A 20,121-nucleotide genomic window follows, 5' to 3' on the forward strand; every position below is an offset into this window, starting at 1 on the left:
ATTTATGGTCTTTATGGATGCCAATTTGTTGGAGCACTCTCTGTTATAGTAGTAGTACTATGTCTGTCAATGAATATCTTCACTGGACCCAAGCAGAGGTGTTAGTGCTATGTAGGTGTGTTCTAAATACAGCCCCACCCCCCAGAGTTCTGAAATATAGCTGGCCCCAATTTAAACAGAAATTGGAAATGCTTTGCTAACCATATTCTATATTTAAAATAAGATATTTCTTTTTAGCACAAACAATCTAAACATGGTGGCAAAGGTCAATGAGATGTCCCTGACATAATAGCTTTGTCCTGTCATTCTCCTTAGTGGGCTTTCAGATGCAACTTGTTTTTATAGTTTTCTTTGTCCTAGAATTGAATTCCTGCTGCAGGGAAATAACCTGCTTCATGCTGTCCCCTCTGAGTTCCAATGTGTTTTTTCTGCCTCATTCAAAGCATTTCTTTCATAAGCAGTCAAATATATTGTGTGCATCTTTTATTCTATGCTTCTGTATGTTATTTGATTCTGGAAAACCTTTATCGTTTGTCAAAATTCAAATTCTTCCAGATGGATTTCAAATACTATTTTCTGAAATTTTTCCTGATTACGTATAGGCCGGAGAGGGTGTCTTTGTGGTTTTCATATGAAGAGTTTACCTTCCTGATAGATTGTGGTAATCCCTTAGCACTAAGAGGCCCTGTTCCAAATGCTTAGCATTTATCATATCTTCTATGGTGATTTGCATTCTTTAGATGTCATTGTTGATGTTATTTGATTTGGGGGGAGATGGGGTGAGGGTCTAGTAGAGCAATAAAAGGAGACTCCAACCTGATCCTTTTGTTTAATCTTTTATTACTTTGTGTTAACTAACAAAAGCAAATAACAAAAATAGGCATAGGAAATGGGAATAAGGTGCCCAGGAAATAGAAAGTTCTATATTGGTTTTATTGTTTATTTTAACAGACCATTATCACATAGTCTTTTCTATTTATTTATTGATTTTTATTTTGAAGCACTGTAGTTTAATAATTAAATTTAGCTATTTACATTTAGGGACCAAAGCATTTCAGTAATAATTTTAACCAGCAGGAACTAGCATTTACAAAGCACCTACTATATCTGATATTGTATGGTATATTTAACATTATTTTATTTAATCTTTAAATAATTCAGTGATGGTAGTGACTCCCTCTCTGTTTCACATGTGAGAAATTGCCCAAGAGTATTCAATGAATGATAGAGCTTATATTTGAAATCCAAATTTTAATTTCTGACACAAATCATTTGCTGATCATGTAAGATCTACATTCCTCAACCCCTAAAGGGGACTGAACTCAGAGCCTTTTGTGCAGGCTCATGAACACTCTACACTGAGCTACTTCCTCAAGACTTTTGGGGGAGGTGTGTGATGGGATACTGGGGATTGAACCCAGGGCCTTGTGTGTGCTAGAGAAACACTCAACCACGGAACTGCATCTCCAGCTTACCCCCAGAGTTAATGGGATGCTCTATGTAAGTAAGAGTTTCAGGAAGAAGAAAAGGGAGCAAAGGACTTAAGAAAAAAAAATAAGGAAAGGGGAGAGGTATTCAGCAATACCTATTCAACAAATGTAATAAGGATTTTAGAATGGCATCAGCCAGAAACTAAAATATCTGAAAAGCTACAACTGAAGATATTTTGTTTTATCCATTAGAAAACAGGCCATTCCAGGTACTCCTTACTCTCTTATTTTTAAAGCAAAAACTAATAAAAGGTTTTATGTTCTATGTTCTCCGCTCCCGCTTTTCTTCCTTCCCTTTTCTTTGGGAGGAGGAGAAAGGACAGGAATGAAGTAAGATACTAAAACAAGATACATCAATTCCTGTCCATTTCAAATTAAACAATGTAATTAAGATGTGCTAAAGAGTTTTAAAACAATTTTATTATCACATTGTTTCTTCTAATTCCCTCTCTTTCTGTTCTCATCTGTTGCACATGTTACAAAGGGATGGGTCTGAAATAGTTCTTTCCAAGAGAAATAGAATACAATCCATAAATGTGGACTATGTGTTAATTTTTAGTTTTTCAAGAAGCCACATTTTAAAAAGTGAAAGGGAGCAGAGAATAATCTTAATAATGCTATATGTCTTACTTAATCTAACATATCCCAAATGAAAACATTTCAAGATATAATATTAAAGTAGTTTAAGATCTTATGAGGTCTTTGATGTTAGTTAGGTCTTTTTATTATGTATTTACTTAAAGTACATCTCAATTCAGACTAGTTATCTTTTTAGTACTCCATAGCTACATCTGGCTAGTGGTACATATTGGATTGTACAGATTAGAATTTCACATTGGTGACAATATAGCCTACAATGAAATTAATCTGTTCCTATTTTATAGATCATACCTGTTACCTTCAGGCTTGGCCTACAGCTATCATGCTCAGAAAGTCATGAACAATTAAATGTTGTTCATTTGGTCTTTCCCTCCTCCCAGCTATCTGATACTTAATTCCACTACAGGTTAAACTAACCACTCCCCAAAAAAGTCTCTAATGAAAAAAACCAAAGAAGTTTCTTCTTATATCACATTTACAAGTTTGCATTTCAAAACACAGTCTGACATTTGTAAGAGTAACAAACAAACAAACCCTAATTCTTCCATTTCTTTGAAGTATCAAGAAAAAAGTTACATCAATGAATCCATTTCCACCATTTCCTTGGCACTTCCCTTAAGACATGTTGTACTCTATATTAGCCTGGTACTGGTATTAGTTGAAGCTAGGTGGTTCATGTTGATCTTTAGTCTGCTTTCTATATATCTAAAATTTTCCATAAATTAAAAAAAAAATGAAAGAAAGAAAAATAAGGGGTAAGAGCACTTGAATAATAGCAATATTAATGATGATGATAACTGTTGTTATAAATAAATGCTTTTGTCATTTTTGTTGCTAATATGATGTGGAAAGCATATTAAGGATTCTCTGAAGAGATTAAAGGACTGACAGCTTAAACAAAATCTGACTGTGAGACTTTGCATCTGCAGAACTAGACATTACCCTTTATACAAAGTCCAATGATTTTTTTCTGAAATCCTCCATTACTTTTGCAGAGTTGTCACATGAGTTAGAAAACTGGCTTCTCCATTATTTGGCCATACAATCTCTTTCTAATAGGCAGAAGCAACTTGGTGGGTGAAGCAAGAACACACTGCTGTGTCTCAAAGAAAATCACTATTATAGTTATATCCAACAAGTAACAGTTTTAGACAGGTTACTAGGTTTGTAAATATGGATTTAAGTCCCTTATGTTTAAAATAAAATAAAAAATAGTTGGGGCTGGGGTTATAACTCAGCGGCAGAGCACTTGCCTTGCACATGTGAGGCACTGGGTTCTATCCTCAGCACCACATAAGAATAAATAAAATAAATAAAGACATTGTATCCATTTTTTTTAATAAATAAATAAATAAATAGTTGTAAAAGCTTATTTGAACATTCTGAACCCAGAACAAATGAAAAACTTTAGGTGAAGATTAACCTCATGCTTTAAAAGTGGAGTCAGTGCTAATTAAATCTGGCAACTCTTGAGAGTATGCTTTACTGCATTACCTCAGAATAGTTTAATTAGTTAAACTGAAATTAGGCTTCTGTCATTTCTAAAACCTAACTCCAAATCTGTACTAGAAACTCCAGTGGTTTCATCTGATTCAACCACATTGTGGCCTGAATTTAAAATTCTCAGGCACCCCCAAATATTGTAAACCACACTGAGAATATAGGCTACAACAGGAAGTTGATGTGGGTTAACCATAATATTATCTGCACAAAGACAAGGTAAGGGCAAACTTTCTACAGATATCACATCCAGTTTTTCAGCAGTTTCATCGGCTCATTAAATATCAAGACAGAATTACCCATGAAATCTTGGAATGCAGCCAGTCTACTACCAAAATTGCCGCTATGTAACTTCACTTGACTAAACACGTTCAAGCAACAGATGACAGCAAGCAACCAAGCACCCATTATGAAATGAACAGTAGTGGGAATGCTAGAGTTCCAGACAGTAAACTCAAATTATGTTCAAAATAAACCATTTTTTAAATATTCCAGACAATATCCAAAACAAGAAGTTGATTAAAAGTTTATGCATGAGAGAGAGATGATTAGAGGCTAGGGAAGTGTATTTTTTCTTTAATACAACTTTATGGGATACAAAATAATTGAATATAAATGGAATTTAATAAAAATAGAATAAACATCTATGGAAATAAGATTTCAATGATGCCAAATCTCACAGAGGTGACAAAGAGAAATGTTTTCTACTCAGTAGGTAAAGTAAATAGATACCATGCACCTGTTAAAAGACTACAAAGAAATTATGGCATTTGCAGGTAAATGAATGGAGTTGGAGAATATCATGCTAAGCCAAGTAAGCCAATCCCCCCAAACCAAAAGCTGAATATTCTCTCTGATAAGTGGATGCTGATCCATAATAAGGGTGGGGGTGGGGATGGAGGAATTTTGATGGAGTAAATGGGAGGGAATGGTGGGGAGGGGGAATGGGGGCAGGAAAGATGGTGGAATGAGATGGATATCATTACCCTAAATTACATGTATGACTGAACATATGGTGGGACACTACATTGTGTATATCCAGAGAAATGAAAAGTTATGCTGCAACTGTGTACGATAAATCAAAATGCATTCTGTTCTCATATATACCTAATTATAATTAATTAATTAATTAATTTTTTTAAAGGGCAGGAAGAACAGAAGAAATACAACTGGTCAACAAATATATATAAATATATCAATTAAGAGAAATACAAATTAAAACTACACTAAGATTCCATCTCACTCCAGTCAGAATGGCAATTATCAAGAACACAAGTAACAATAAACACTGGTGAGGATGTGTGGGAAAAGGTACACTTTTACACTGTTGGTGAAACTGCAAATTGGTGCAACTACTCTGGAAAGCAGTATGGAGATTCCTCAGAAAACTGGAATGAAACCACCATTTGACCCAGTTATCTCATTCCTCGGTTTATACCCAAAGAACTTAAAATCAGCACACTACAGTGACACGACCACATCAATGTTTATAGCAGCTCAATTCATAATAGCTAAACTATGGAATCAGTTTAGGTGCCCTTCAACAGATGAATGGATAAAGAAAATGTGGTACAATTACACAATGGAATACTACTCAGCTATAAAGAGAAATGAAATTATGGAATTCGCCAGTAATTAGATGGAACAGGAGACTATCATGCTAAGTGAGATAAGCCAATCCCAAAGAACCAAAGGCCAAATGTTTTTTCTGATATGCAGATGCTAAATCACAATAAGGGGGTGGGAGAGTAGGGAAGATTAGAAGTACTTTGGATTACACAAGGGAGAATGAAGGGAAGGGAAATGAGAATAGGAAAGAAAGAATGAATCGAACATTAATTTCCTGTGTTTACCAATGTAATTCCACATCATGTACAACAACAAGAATGGGAAGTTACACTCCTTATACATATAATGTGTCAAAATATATTCTACTGTCATGTATAACTAGTAAAAAAAATAAAATCAAAAAGAGCCGTAAGTTACAGTGCTATGTTCAAACCATCTTAACCTGTTAAGTTCAAGACATATCATATGAATTCATACAAGTGATTTTTAGTATGAAAAAAGAACAAAAGTAGCATAGCTATACCAGGTAGTTTTATAATATTTTTTGTAAGAATCATGCTTAGAATACTAAACATCTGCAATTCACTATGCTCTTTTTGAGATTCAGAATTATTAAGGTTATCAAATTTTTCTAAAATCTGAATTATTTGGTAAAATTACATAATTAAGAACTGTTTTCCAAATAAAGGCATTACTATGATGAATATCAACAACACCTTGATCAATTATACTCAATTGCTTCACAAGATACTTCTCTGAGAGCCCTACTATCTTGAAGTCCCACATAAATCCTAAGGGAGAAAACATCATGTAAACAAAGGAAAACTGTCTCCTTCCCTTTCATTCTTTTCAAGCACAATCAGAACAAATTTTATCTGAAACTTGAGTTAAAAAAAAATAGGTTAGTAATAAAAGGCAGACTGCTCCAGTACCAATACAAAAAAGCTTATGCCCAAATACTGAATTTTAAATATTATTATTCTTAAAAAAAAAACAACACAGGGCTCCTTGGAGAACTAGCTGATGGGCTGAGACAGGAGTAATGTAAGATAAAGCTGGAATATGTTGTTGTTCTGGAAAGTACTTTTAAAATGATGGTGGCTCCTCAAAAAAATTAAAAGACAGAATTACTCATACATATAGTTCCACAATCTCACTTCTGGGTATACATCCAAAAGAACTGAAATCAGGATCTTAAAGAGATCTTTGCACTCCCACATTTGTTGTATTACAATTCACAACAATAAAAAAGTAGAAGTAATACTGATGTACATCAACAGATGAGCAGATTAAATGTGGTATATAAACACATTAGAATACCATTCAGGCTTAATAACAATAAAAAAGAGGAAATACTGTCACAGACTACAACACAGATGAAACTTGAGAACAATGCTTAGTAAAATAAATTATTTGTGAAAAGAAAAATACATGATTCACTTTTATGAGGTATCTATAAAGTACTTAAACTCTATAAAGTACTTAACACACAGTAGAATGGTGGTTGCCAGAGAGTGGTGGTTGGAGAAAAGGAAAAGAGGAGATGGCTATAGTTTCAGTCTTGCAAGAAGACAAAATTCTAGAGAGCTACTGACAATAATGTGTATACAGTCGATACTACTGTACTGCACAATTAAAAATGTTGAGATGAAACATTTATATTATGTGGTTTTCACCACAATTAAAAAAGATGGGGGACTGGGATTATGGCTCAGTAGTAGAGCATTACTGAGCATGTGTGAGGTCCTGGGTTCAATTTTCAGCATCACATAAAGAAAAAAATACAGGTATTGTGTCCATCTACAACAACAACAAAAAAAAAGGTATTTAAAAGATGGGGCATGTGAAAAGGATAGAAAAGTCAACTAAAAGATGGTTTTGGGGGCTGGGATTATGGCTCAGTGGTAGAGCACTCATCTAGCATGTGCGAGGCCCTGGGTTCAATCCTCAGCACCACATAAAAATAAATAAATAAGATAAAGGTATTGAGTCCAACTACAACTTAAAAAAAAAAAAAAAAAAGATGGTTTTCTATGTCAAATCTTTGACAATTCCTGCAACAGTAATCATAAGGAGATATAACCTCTAGAATAAAATAAACATCCATGCATACTGTTGTAAGTAAATAATTTATTAAGTGAACAGGGGAGAAGGGATAGCACTTCCTTACAAAATTCCAATTAATAAACACAGCAAGAGTGACAGAAAAAAGCATCAACATTAATAACTGCATTGATTATGTAAAATGAACCTGGGTACAAGATATTATCCTTTTTCTAAGTCTGAAATTATTTCAAAGTGAACAGTAAAAAATAAGACAGAAGCGTACAACACAAAAAGTACTGTATAAGAATTAGGAAACCAAATTCTATTCTTTCTAAATAGAAAGATATATAACTTGGAGCAACAAAAAAATGCTGAACAAAAAGGATCCAGTATTGCTGAATTTTCAGTGAGACACCTGGATAGAAAGAGGAAATGTTGGGAGTGGGGAACACTATGTAGAAAGAAATCCAAAAACAGCTTTTTTTTTATTCAAATAAAATAAATTTTGAAAATCTATGAAACATATTTAGTTACTATCTGCACACTAGTGAAATCTATGTGGCACAGAAGGACTTTTTCTATATTCTAGGAATAACACAGTAGCTAAACAAAAGCAATATTATATATTTTCACAAAATATAAAAACCAAGTTATCACAGTCAATTCAAAAATAAAAATAAACAGAAACAAAAAAATCTGAACAGAGGCTACATTAATTACAGACAGCCTCTAATTTTATTTCTACTTAAAAACCTTAAAAGTCTGATGGATTTCTAATGCTCAAAATTATAAGTGAAATGCTAAAACAATACCATTCTACCAAAAATATAATAAATGATTTCAAATCAAACCTAATGACAAGTTTATAACACCATGAATGGAGAGTTTGGAAAGTCTATGTTGGAGTTCAGTAAAAAGAAATTACAGATCTGCATTATTACATTCTTTCCAATTCTAAATTTTTTGCACACCACACTTAAAGAGTAGAAAACAAACTGAAAGAAAATTCTTTGTTCATCATAGATAACTCTAAAAATAAGTAGACCCAGAATCTTTAAATAGCTGTTGATAACTTTAAACTGAAACATTAAAATACCTACCAGCTATGCTTCCCAAGTTTAAATTACTATGATCTTTGCCATTTTCTGTCCACCTATCCTTTCCAACCATTCTAAAAACAATAAAAATAAAACATCCATGACCTTTTACAATGATAGTAGGTTCCCACTAGTCTAAATAATCTTCGGACTGAAAAACAATATTTTATATGGACTCCCTTTAAAAAAAGACACATTAATATGCTTGGCAAGGATCAAATAACAGCTTTAAAACACTTATTAAAACTTAACAACCATGTTAGTAATGGAGTAGACTGTATATAGGTGAGTACAAAATCTAAATGGATATTATTTCAGTAAAATTAAGTTACTAAAGTTTGAAACCCCTAACAAGAAGTTCTCTTTAACTAGGGAGTACATTCATAGCAAATAAGGAAGAGTTGAAAGAAAAAAACAAAATACTCATATCATCTGTGTTATAAAATTTTTTTGACATTCTCCCAAAGTGAAGTAGACTATCCATTCTTAAACTAAGACAACAGATAATACAGTAACATTGGAAAAGCTACAACTACAAGGAATCTTATATATTATCTGGTTCAAAGGATCTTATTGTCCAAAATACAAAGACCAGAAATCATGAGTATTATCTAAGGTCACCCTGTTGAATGGGGGAGGGGAGTGTCAAACAAAAACTAAGGTAGGGTCCACTACTATAAAATGTTTCAATAGGTCTGCGGTTGTAGCTCAGGATAGAGCACCTGCCTCACACAAGTGAGGCACTGGGATCAATTCTCAGCACTGCATATATATAAATAAAAATAAAGTTCCAGGGCTGGGGTTGTGGCTCAGTGGCAGAGAGCTTGCCTCCCACATGTGAGGCATTGGGTTCAATCATAAGCACACATAAAAACAAAACAAAATAAAGGTAATGTGGCCATATATTATTTTATTTTATTTTTTTAAATATTTAGTTTTTAGTTGTAGTTGGACACAATACTTTTATTTTATGTGGTGCTGAGGATAAAACCCAGGGCCTAACTCATGCTAAGTGAGTGCTCCACCGCTGAACCACAACCCCAGCCCCCCATCTATAATTTTAAAATATATATTTTTAAAAATTTAAAGACTTTTTTAAATTAAAAAAAAATAAAGGTCCATTGACAACTTAAAAAACTGTTTCAATAAAATTTAGATACCAGCTCAGAGGCCAAGTCAGGAGGATCAAAGTTCAAAACCTGCCTCAGCAATAGCAAAGCTTTGCAACTCAGTGAGACCCTGTCTCTAAATAAAATACAAAATAGGGCTGGGGATGTGGCTTAGTGATTGAGTGCCCCTTAGTTCAATGTCCAGTATCAAAAATTTAAAAAAGATTTAGAGATTACCACTCTTTACTACTAAATACTGTTATAAATTGCTACAAAAGTAGGACATTAAAAACAATATTCTTTTCCTTCAGGAGTTACAAAAACCAAAGGAATAAAGTATTTTAAAAATAATCACATTGAAACTAAAAACACTTCCACAAATATTCAATGGTTTTACATTAAACATGAATTGAAAAAGTATAACAGTAGTACACTTTATTTGTTGACCTTTTTGGGGGGTTTGGGGTTATATATTTATTTATTTTATTTTTTGTGTTACTGGAGACTGAATCCATGGCCTTGCACATACTAGGTAAACACTCTGCCAATGAGCTACATCCCCAGCCCAACAGTTCATTTTAAAAAATGGTTCAAAGGCAAGTTCAAACTTGATCACTAAAGTGCTAAGTCTTAACTTGTATCTAATTATCTTAATTTTACGAAACTATCCAAAAACTCCTAATTGAGGCAAAGCATTTTGTTTGGTGAGGCTCTAGGGTTTGCCACGGCAGTTCAGGACAGCATAATTACACCTATCGTCAAGTAAGTTTCTCTGATTATATACTTGAAATTTTTTTTTTTCAAAAAAGAGCTAGGATAAGCAGAGTGAAAAATGAGACAATAGCATATAACTGAATGATGTACTGCTTTGGTTACTGAGGTTATAACAAGTTAAATGATGCTGTGATAACTGTATATAAAAGGAATTCACAAATTCATTTTCATGAGATACATTCCCACCAAGAAAACCTGCAAAATGATATAATACAACAACACCATATTCAAAACTCAATGAATACAGGTCTGCAATCAAAGTACTCTGGTGACAAATCTAATGATAAAGTTTATCAATCATTTTGTGATCATATGACATAAAGATGGGGGAAGAATACATATTCACACACACATACATATGTGTGGTAAAATAGCAGAAATGGACAAAAGATTCAGAAGCTGAAGTTCACTATCTCAGAGATTTCTCAAACTGAAAGTATAATCAATTTTAAGGAAGACTGAATGTTATGAACTGGCCAAGATTCAAAAGGATTTCTTGTTGATACTTGCTATATAATCAGAAAAACTTATCTCAACAATAGATAATTGTTACTATTATTTAAGAAAATTAATCCTAGAAATCAACAGTAGGAAAAATCATAAAAAGATCCTTGTGTGTTTTGACAGACTTTCACAATATGCCAGCTAAAGATTCCAGACAAAGAAATTCCTTCAAAAAGAAATCTGAATACTTGGGAAACAAATTTCCTTATTAGGGTATTGATAAAACAGAGGAAGTTGTCATCAGAGGAAAATGTAGCCCTGCAATTTCAGGCTTAGAATATGAAACAGAACATTCACCAAATGCCAAGTTTTTTCAGCACACATCATAGACAATAATACACTCTTTATTCAAAAATTCTTGGCATTAAAAGTTCTAATAATCTCTGTCTGTTTCCCAACAAAGTTGTGCCAGGTGTAATTAGATTTGCACATAACTACCTATGAATATTATATCCTCTAAAGTAAGGAAACTTATATTAACAGAGATTTTGAATAAATCCTCAAGATCTTAAAGTAGACTTGAAAAGCTCTCTTTTTACCTGTAACTGCCGGGTGTTGCAGCACTGTCAGCAAAGCTCAGAAATAAAGGGGTGGGAGAAAGAAGATTTAACATGAATTTTTTTTCAGTTAAAGTGGAATACAATGAGAAAAGCATCCTCAAGAAAATACAAGCAAGCTAACAATACGTACTGAATTTTATATCATGGCAAGGAATGCTTTACACTTTCAAATACCAATAACATTTCTTTGCTATTGGAAAGCAGTACTGTAGATCCTAGGTACAACAGATGTTTTGGGCAGAAAAAAATGACTAAATGAGAATGTTCTTAAGATGCATTTTATTCTGAGTACTGTAGGGTCATGCAAAATAAAGGCTTCCACTAGCAGAAAAGTGTTCTTCCTGTTAATACAGGAGGCCCTAGAGCACTAATAAAAACTAGAAGGTGCTGGAACACAACACAAAAAAAGTAAACTAGAAAGTTTGTTTGTAAAAGGCAATGAAATCATTTCAATGTAATGAAAAACAAACAGAAACAAGTACCAGTCAATACCTTCTAAATAACACCTAGAGATAAGTGGCCAATATCAGCTGACAAGTGAAGACATATCTTCACATATACATTTTTATATTAAAGCAGCATATCCACCATCTTTTTTTTTTTATTGTGACATCATTAGCAATGCCCTAGGTATAGCTTCTCTTTCCAAAAACTGATGTTACTTACATCTGAGGTAAATCTATTAATTCTTTCTAAAACCCTATAACAATAAGTGAAACAATCAAGTTTGAAATCCACAGTTCCCCATTCCTTTACCCTGATAACCGAATTCTTAGATCTAAACCCTAATATAGCCAGCATTTAGCCACATCGCTACCTATAAAAAGAGAAAGGAAGAAGCTGATCCAAGGCATCCCCACCAAGGAAACAATAACCTGAGTGAATGAGCATTCTGAACTCTTCCCAAGGGCTCCACTCAAAACATAAGAGCCTTACACTGCCATACAATAATTCACATAACAATTCACCAAACAACTCCTTTTCTTCTCACGTGTACTATTAACACATACATAGCAGTCTGTTCCCATATAAAAATTTGAAGTCTTCTAGAAAAGGACAGGGTTACCACAATCACAACCTGATACTCTTTTACAGTCCCATTCCATTCATGGTCATGACAAAGCTGTAAGGGACTACTTCTTGAGGTAAAAAAGTGGGGTTTTTGTTGTTGTTGTTGTTTGTTGGCTGTTGGTTGGTTGGCTGTAGTTTATTTTTCCTAGGGTTACTTTACCACCAAGCTATACTCTGGCCCTTTCTATTTATTTATTTCTTTAGACAGGGTTTCACTGAGTTGCCAAGGCCGTCCTTGAACTTGTGATCCTCCTGTCAGTCTCCCCCATCACTGGAATTACAGGTGTGTACCACTGCACATGGCTTAAAAGCATTTTAAAAATTGTATTTCTTTCAAAAAGTTTACAAATTCAATATTTTCTACCTACAACCAAGTAAAAAAGAGATGAAACGGTGGTGACAGTTGTTCCCATAATTGCTACTATTCTCAGGATGAAAAACTTAAGTTTTTCTCAAATTACACAAGATTAATTTAGATGAAGAGCTTTGCTTTCTTTAGTTTGTCATGTACAGGCAATTTTACTCATTGTAGAGAAGAGAACAAGTAATAATATCTGCTCTACTATTTCCTAGAGCCTATGAAAGGAAAACAACAAAAGTTTTTGTTAAACTAGTTAAAGTTCATCAGAATCTCCAGGAGAAACAATAAGGGGAAGTCCTATGTATATAGTTTAATGAAAGTACATTCACCACTAACACCAAACAACCTGTCATTAAGAAGACAAATAACAAACAGTTATGTGCTAGAAATCTGGAAGAAAAATAAGGTAGGTTAAGGATGCCGGTTCCACTTAGGGAAGAAGGAAAGAAGAGGTGAGGGATCAATGACACCACTGTTCACTTATACAGGTCAATTCAAAAAGACAGAACAAGGAGGCCAGAAGGAATACTAATTTTAAGACCTGTTCTCGGGCTGAGGATGTGGTTCAAGCGGTAATGCGCTCGCCTGGCATGCGCGGGGCGCTGGGTTGGATCCTCGGCACCACATAAAATAAAATAAAGATGTTGTGCCCACCGAAAACTGAAAAATAAATATTAAAAAAAATTCTCTCTCTCTCTCTTTAAAAAAAAAAAGACCTATTCTCACTGTGAACTAAAGAAAATAAATTCTGTTTAATTAATATTTTATATTGTTAAATGAATATTCATTTTTAATCACTGCTACTCAGAACCTAAACTCTTTTCTTTTTCTGACTCCCTCCTTAAAAAGTTGTGATATGGAATAAATTGCTATATATAAAGTATTAAATATACCTAAAGTGGGGAAAATAAGACTTGAGAATTTCCCATTAAGAAATAATGCTTTTATTTTCAAGCTAATCAAAAAGTTATAAGAAGCTTAAAAAAAAGACTAAATGTGGAATTTTAAAAATCCCTATGAGATAATAAATCAAGTGTTCTTTCCTGATGTAAATTTCATTGCTACAGACATGCTTCTAGTACACTTGGGCTTTAAACTGTTTTCCTAATGGTAACACATTCAAGTATGGTCCATGGCTGAGGAACAACACACAATAGTGAACTGGCTGGAATTAGGTGGGTAATTTGTACTCAAGCTGATCCAAATTAAGTTAACAGCGTATCTGAAAAGTAAATCCATCACCTGTGTCTCATTAGCACTGTCCTCCAAGATTCAAACACTAACTTGGATTTAAGAAGGAGGTAAGGAAGTACAGTGAAACACAACAGGAATAAATTTTATATAGTTAGTATATACAGGATTTTCTGTTAATGGAAACCAGGTGCAAAAATAAGAGATGCCATTTTCAGTGTCTGGGCCTGGTGGAATACTAATGGATTTCTTCTATTCCAACTTTCCACTCTGGAAGAAAATCCCTTTAATTCATTATTCCCTCAGAGTTCCTAGAGCATCACAGAACCACCTTTCTAAAATAACTGGTCTAGAGCCTAAATTTTCTATATGTAAGATATGTGCAGTGGCTCCCTGAAGAGCCATTCAAGGCCCTTCCTTACACGAGAAGGAGGAAGTCATGCATCCCTCAAAGGAAAAATAAGATTCTAACTCTGTCTTAAGTTTGTGATACATGAAACCTTTGACACAGCCTAACTCAAACTGTGAATTTTAAATGTTACATCAATATCAAGGATATATTTACAAACCACTGTGATAAAATATTCATTACTGGTTATTTTCACCATAATTCTATCTGATTGCCACAAACAACTTTACCACTTGGTAAATATTTTTCCTAAGCTTTGGTTAATTAATCTCTCCCCCATACAGTCCACAAATTAATTTAAAAAGTGTTTATATGTAACCACTTAATATTTAATATATTTCACCTCCTGCCTTTATACCAGTAACACCAACAAAAGTTACATACACATATGGGCTTTATTTTCCCAAATTAGGACAGCCAGCTCTTCCAGTAACAGAATAAAATTTTAGTTTGCTAAAACTGCCTATTGGAAATTCAGGACATGGCTTTATCCAAAATGAGGACAATCACATTAGCTTTTAAGACTAGAAATAAATGAACCTCCCTTTCTCATACCAGCCTAACCTGGAAATCATGGGACTAGGTGGAAGATAATACATTATCCCTAGAAACATGAAATCAAGTAAAACTTCTAAAAGACACCTTCCGTACCCCAGAAAACTATTAAGAGGCCAGAGTATCTGCACCAAATTACTACCAAGTCAAAAACATACAAAACTGGTTTTAAAGTAAAAAAGTAAGAAACAAACCTCAATTTTGTCTGTTTTGGCATCTCCCCAGTATATTTTGCTTTCATCATAATCCAAGGCTAAACCATTTGGCCAACCAAGAGAAGTATTAACCATCACTACTCGATCAGAACCATCCAGAGCTGCTCGCTCAATTTTCGGGATTTCTCCCCAGTCAGTCCAATACATGTACCTGCAGAAGTATACAGAAATTGAACCTAAAATAGAAAATAGAAGTGATATCCACAACACATATTACACTGCTATCATGAGTCAATGCCATAGAAGGAAAAGGAAATAACACATACATAGTCTTCACATGTGAAGATTATGTTTAAGAAACTTATAATAGAAGTAGATAAGCTTGCAGGGAATGTTCAGATAGAACACTGTTTCTACACTGATCCTGAAAATGCTTCCCAATAAGATTCCATATTTATTCATGATTTTTTAAAAAATATTGTGTGCCTCTTCCCATGAACTTTCTTGATGCTTATCATTCTCTGACAAAAAAGTTATCCTAGTAGGAATATCCAGATGACAAAATGAATTCGTCTAATTCTCCCTGAAAAGCCAAGTCATTCCTGTGGCTTCTGGATGATTATTGGTATACAATGAGGTATAATAATTTGTCACTATGTTCATCCCCAGAATGAATCCCACAATAACATTTGGAAGTATGTAGAAAGTTGTGCTACCTCAGACCAAAGTCCGGGTGGTATGCTCCCTGCCTCCCCCCAAAAATGGAGTAAAGCTATATGGCCTCACAAGGTTTTAGAAACCAAATCATTCATGTATTTGGAGAAATATGAAGTAAGATAATATTTTTACCATAAATACTGAAATGGAATGAAATTAAATCTTCAACAGGAAGGGAAAGAATTCTGAAAATAATTTCTTTCCACATTTTTCATGGTCATGATGCAATCTGAGCAAAATCTGCAGACAACACCCAAAGTCAGCAAATATGGACTTAATTTAGAAAGATAAATTATTTAAGACATCTGAGGCAAAAAAAAAAAAACCCTAGAAATTCTCTAACTTGAGATTTTATTCCAATCATTATATTCTAAAAACAGCCATTAAAAAACTATTTATTAAAACTAACATAAACTTTATGTATTTCACATTGTCTGAGTTGATGTTTTTAGATGCCTGTAGGAAACACAAACACCAGACATATTTACTATCAGCAGAGTTTCTTACCCAACCATAGGATCTAATACAATAGCCCGGGGTTCTTCTAAGTCCTCTGAAATCAAGATTTTCCTCATGGTTCCATTGAGCCGTGTCACTTCTATCCGATCAGTACCAGTATCAGTCCAGTAAAGATTTCGTGCAACCCAGTCAACAGCAATACCATCAGGGTGGGCAATTTGAGCAGTAACCACAAACTGACTGCTAGATCCATCTATGAAGGAGCGGCGTATAGCTCTCACTTCATCATCAGTCCAGTAAATATAGCCTTCCACAGGATCATAATCTATGGCAATAGCATGACGGATGTCTTCTAACTGCAGAACAATGTCTGTAAAATCTGGTGTATCCAAAGAAATACGTCTCAAATCTGTCCTGCGGGCTAAAAGTAATAATTCAGTAGCACCTAAAACAACAAAGTGAAATGAAAGGAAAAAAAAAATCACTTGAAAGCCACAGCCAAAATTTAGCCGCTCTAAAGAAAGAACGCAGAACTTCTTTAAGAAATATAAAATACATGAGTACAAAAGGAAATTAGTTCTCTTTAAAGTAGAAATGAAAACTAACACAATGAAATAGAAAGAGTTTATTTGAGGTCAAGCTCTATAATGGCTAACCTCTCCAAATAAAGAATTGGATGAATTAATGAAAACACTTCCTGGTTTCATTAATTAGATACCCAGCTATCTAATTACTTATTAAATGTAATCAAAAATGACTAAGTAATTTCTGAGTAGCTAAATATTTAAAGGAAGAAGGAGATGTAGGATACAGAGCCTTTGTTCAAGAAGCATGTTTTGAAAGCTACAGAAATCAAGGACAAAAATCTTTGAGTTCAATGTGAATGTTATAAAATTGGATTACAGTATTGTGATGGTTAAACAACTCTGTAATTTATTAAAAATCACTGAATAATACACCTGAAATGGAAGAATTTTATGGAATATGAATTAGATCTTAATAAAGCAGTCTTAACAAAGAAATACAAGGCAACACCTGACATAACTGAGGACAAGAGAAGTTTGGAGAAGGAAAAAGCAATGAAGAGAGGGAACCAGATAAACATAACACTGTGTTTAAGAGTAAGAGTAGTTGGGGGGGGGGGGAGGTAGCAAGAGTAGTGAATCCAATTTGATTCAAGTAGCTATACAAACTTAAGCAAAATATAGACTCTCTCTCTAGCCTCATTTCTACATTTAAATGTCATAAGGTCGCTGTGAAAATTAAAGGAGATAAATATAAAACTCAGGAAGATACTAAGCATATAAGTACTCAATAAAAATCAGGATGGTACTATTAAAAAATGAATAAAAATTTAAAATTTTTATTTCATTGAGTTTTAAATGGGATTTATTTACGAACTGTTTTTAACCTAAATTAGGATTCAATAAAAGATAACTGGGAATGAGAAAATTAAGCTCACTCTGTTTTCATTTTTTGTGTTCAAGTAAACCACCACCAATCATGTAACTACAAAACACTAATTAAAAATAATAAGCGAACTGACAACTAAAAGAGCAAGAAAAAATTCCTAACCCACCCACCCCCAAAAAAAGTGTCCAAAAGAAAATATGGGTATATAAACTTCAAGCATCCATCTGGAATTATATTTGTAAAAACTTAGAGGAATGACACCTCTCAACATAACATCAGCTATTAAACTCCAGAGCTAATTACAAATGAACTCTAACATGGAGAAAGAATATCCCAAAATGCCATATATCAAGTACAAACTAGGAATACTATACAATTCACTGGTCCTGCTGACTGCCAAAAGAAACCAGTCAAAACTCAGCAAATGAATAAGTCATAAAGCTGTTAATATGGGTATTATGATCAAAACATAATAGCTAACTTCAGTCTACTCTACCTGACAAATGTATGCCTAAAATTCAAAACTGTTAAACATGTACATCTGCAAAAACTGTGAGGCAGTAGACAGAACACAATTGCTAAAATAAATCCTCTGTTTTAAAGTCAAGCTACATTTTTAAACAAAAAAGCAACGTTACAAAAACCTTTTGTTTTAAATTGAAACCAAATTATTGTTTGCCATGGAAACTATCAGACTATAGTCAGCCTGCTTCACCTTTGACTATGAGGACAATTTATCAATGCCAAGTCATAACAAACATCTAGTACATGAACTCAATTCCATTTTTCTGACTCCCTGACCTCCTTGCCAGGAACTCTCTATTGCGCTGAAATAAAGGCTTCTGCTTTTCATAGTTAGATAAAGAAGCCACTGCTAAACATAACAATTTTTTTTTACCAGGTCTTGCTGGTTCCTAGAGAACCAGATGGTAATCCATAGGGGTAAGAATGAAGAATAATATTCTCATTAAGAAGAAAAAGAGAAGAACGGTGTTCTTCCAAATCAGAAGTCCCTTGAAATGTCCTAAATCAGTACACTTCTCCAACATGCTCTCTCTATATAGGGAATTAAGAATAAGTAAGGAGAAGAGGCAAAGTGTAATATGGAATTTTTTTCTTCTTCTGGAAGCACTTCTCTAACATTAAAAATGCAATTAAAAATATCATTCAACCATTGTTAGAAAATATATTTATTCCATGATATTCTTTATAGCTAAACGGTTTAATAAACATTTTTTCCTTTATAGAGGCTCTTTACTTACAAGTGCCACCTATAGTTAAAAATGTATTTAATGAGATATAATACTCAATTCCCATAGTAATTAGCTATGATATCGGTAACTATGAAATCTGACAGAAAAGAAATAGTACCTATCTTTTCCCAAAATAGTACATTTCTTAAAATATTAAAACTGATTAAATAGTATTCAAAAGATGCCATAAAACACTCCTGTTATATAACCATTTGTGAGTAACTAGTCTCCCAAAGCACTATAACATGTAGAGTTTACTATAGAGAAATAAATCATAAAGAATCTCAATTGCTGGGCTGGGGTTGTGGCTCAGTGGTAAAGCACTTACCTAACACATGTGAGGCCCTGGGTTCAATCCTCAGCACCACATAAAAATAAATAAGTAAAATAAAGGTATTGTGTCCAACTACACTAAAAAATAAATATTAAAAAAAAAAGAATCTCAATTGCTGTCATAAAATGTTTTCCTTCTTACCATCTTTGCAGGTTTTTCCATTCTCCAGGAGTTTCACCCCAGTAGGGCAAGCACACTGATAAAAAGGCTTGACTGGAGACATCAAACACAAATGGGAACAACCACCATTATCAATTCCACATGGATTTGTAGCTGTCAAATATAAATCACAATGATTAAGGATGACCTCCCAGACTCTCAGTACACAAATGTTAACAACTATAACATGAAAAACTGTGATAAACCACAATTATTACCAAATGTCATCCAGGTGCTTGACTACCAAACCATCTGCAAGGAATTAATCATTGAGAATTTACTTAGCACTTTAGATCCAAAAAGTAATAAACAAAAAAGTAAAGTAGGAGATCCTCACAATCTAATCAGTAAGGTAAAATCAATAATAAAACAAGGAAATTAAATGCAATCTTGCACATTATATGTAAGTATACAGTCAAACATGAAATAAGTCACTGAAGTTTAAATAACTGAGGAAAAGCTTCATGGAGTACAGAGGACATGGCAGGAGCCTGCAAGACAGGAAGTACAGGACATTTCAAATGTATTAAATTCCTATGAACAGAATCTTGGGGGCCATACACTGAGTAAGGTATGAGGTGAATAATACAGTTGGAAGTTATGATTTCCATTGACTAATAGTAACTAAAGATTAATGAGCATACAGGACAGGAACACACTGCAATAGAAGGTACTGAAAGCCAAAAAAAGGAGAATGTTGAAAAGCTGTTCATTGGAAAGATTAACAGAAGAGAGAGCAGAATTGATTAAAAGAGGAAAAAAAATTAAAGCAGAAAAACCCAATCAGTAAATTTG

General features: G+C 33.6%; 1 protein-coding gene across 2 annotated transcripts in view; it reads right to left on the reverse strand.

The window, feature by feature from the left end:
• Lrp6 (LDL receptor related protein 6) overlaps positions 1-20,121 on the reverse strand; it is a 191,500-nt gene that overhangs the window by 90,243 nt on the left and 81,136 nt on the right. For both annotated transcript variants that reach the window (XM_048787197.1, XM_015498172.2), the window contains exons 5-7: positions 19,309-19,440; positions 16,216-16,612; positions 15,031-15,202 (exon numbers count right to left, since the gene is read on the reverse strand). In XM_048787197.1, the coding sequence (XP_048643154.1) occupies positions 15,031-15,202; positions 16,216-16,612; positions 19,309-19,440 (701 nt within the window). The remainder of the gene's footprint in view (positions 1-15,030; positions 15,203-16,215; positions 16,613-19,308; positions 19,441-20,121) is intronic.

Source organism: Marmota marmota, unplaced genomic scaffold, assembly GCF_001458135.2.
Source record: "Marmota marmota marmota unplaced genomic scaffold, marMar, whole genome shotgun sequence".
NCBI classification, from domain to species: domain Eukaryota; kingdom Metazoa; phylum Chordata; class Mammalia; order Rodentia; family Sciuridae; genus Marmota; species Marmota marmota.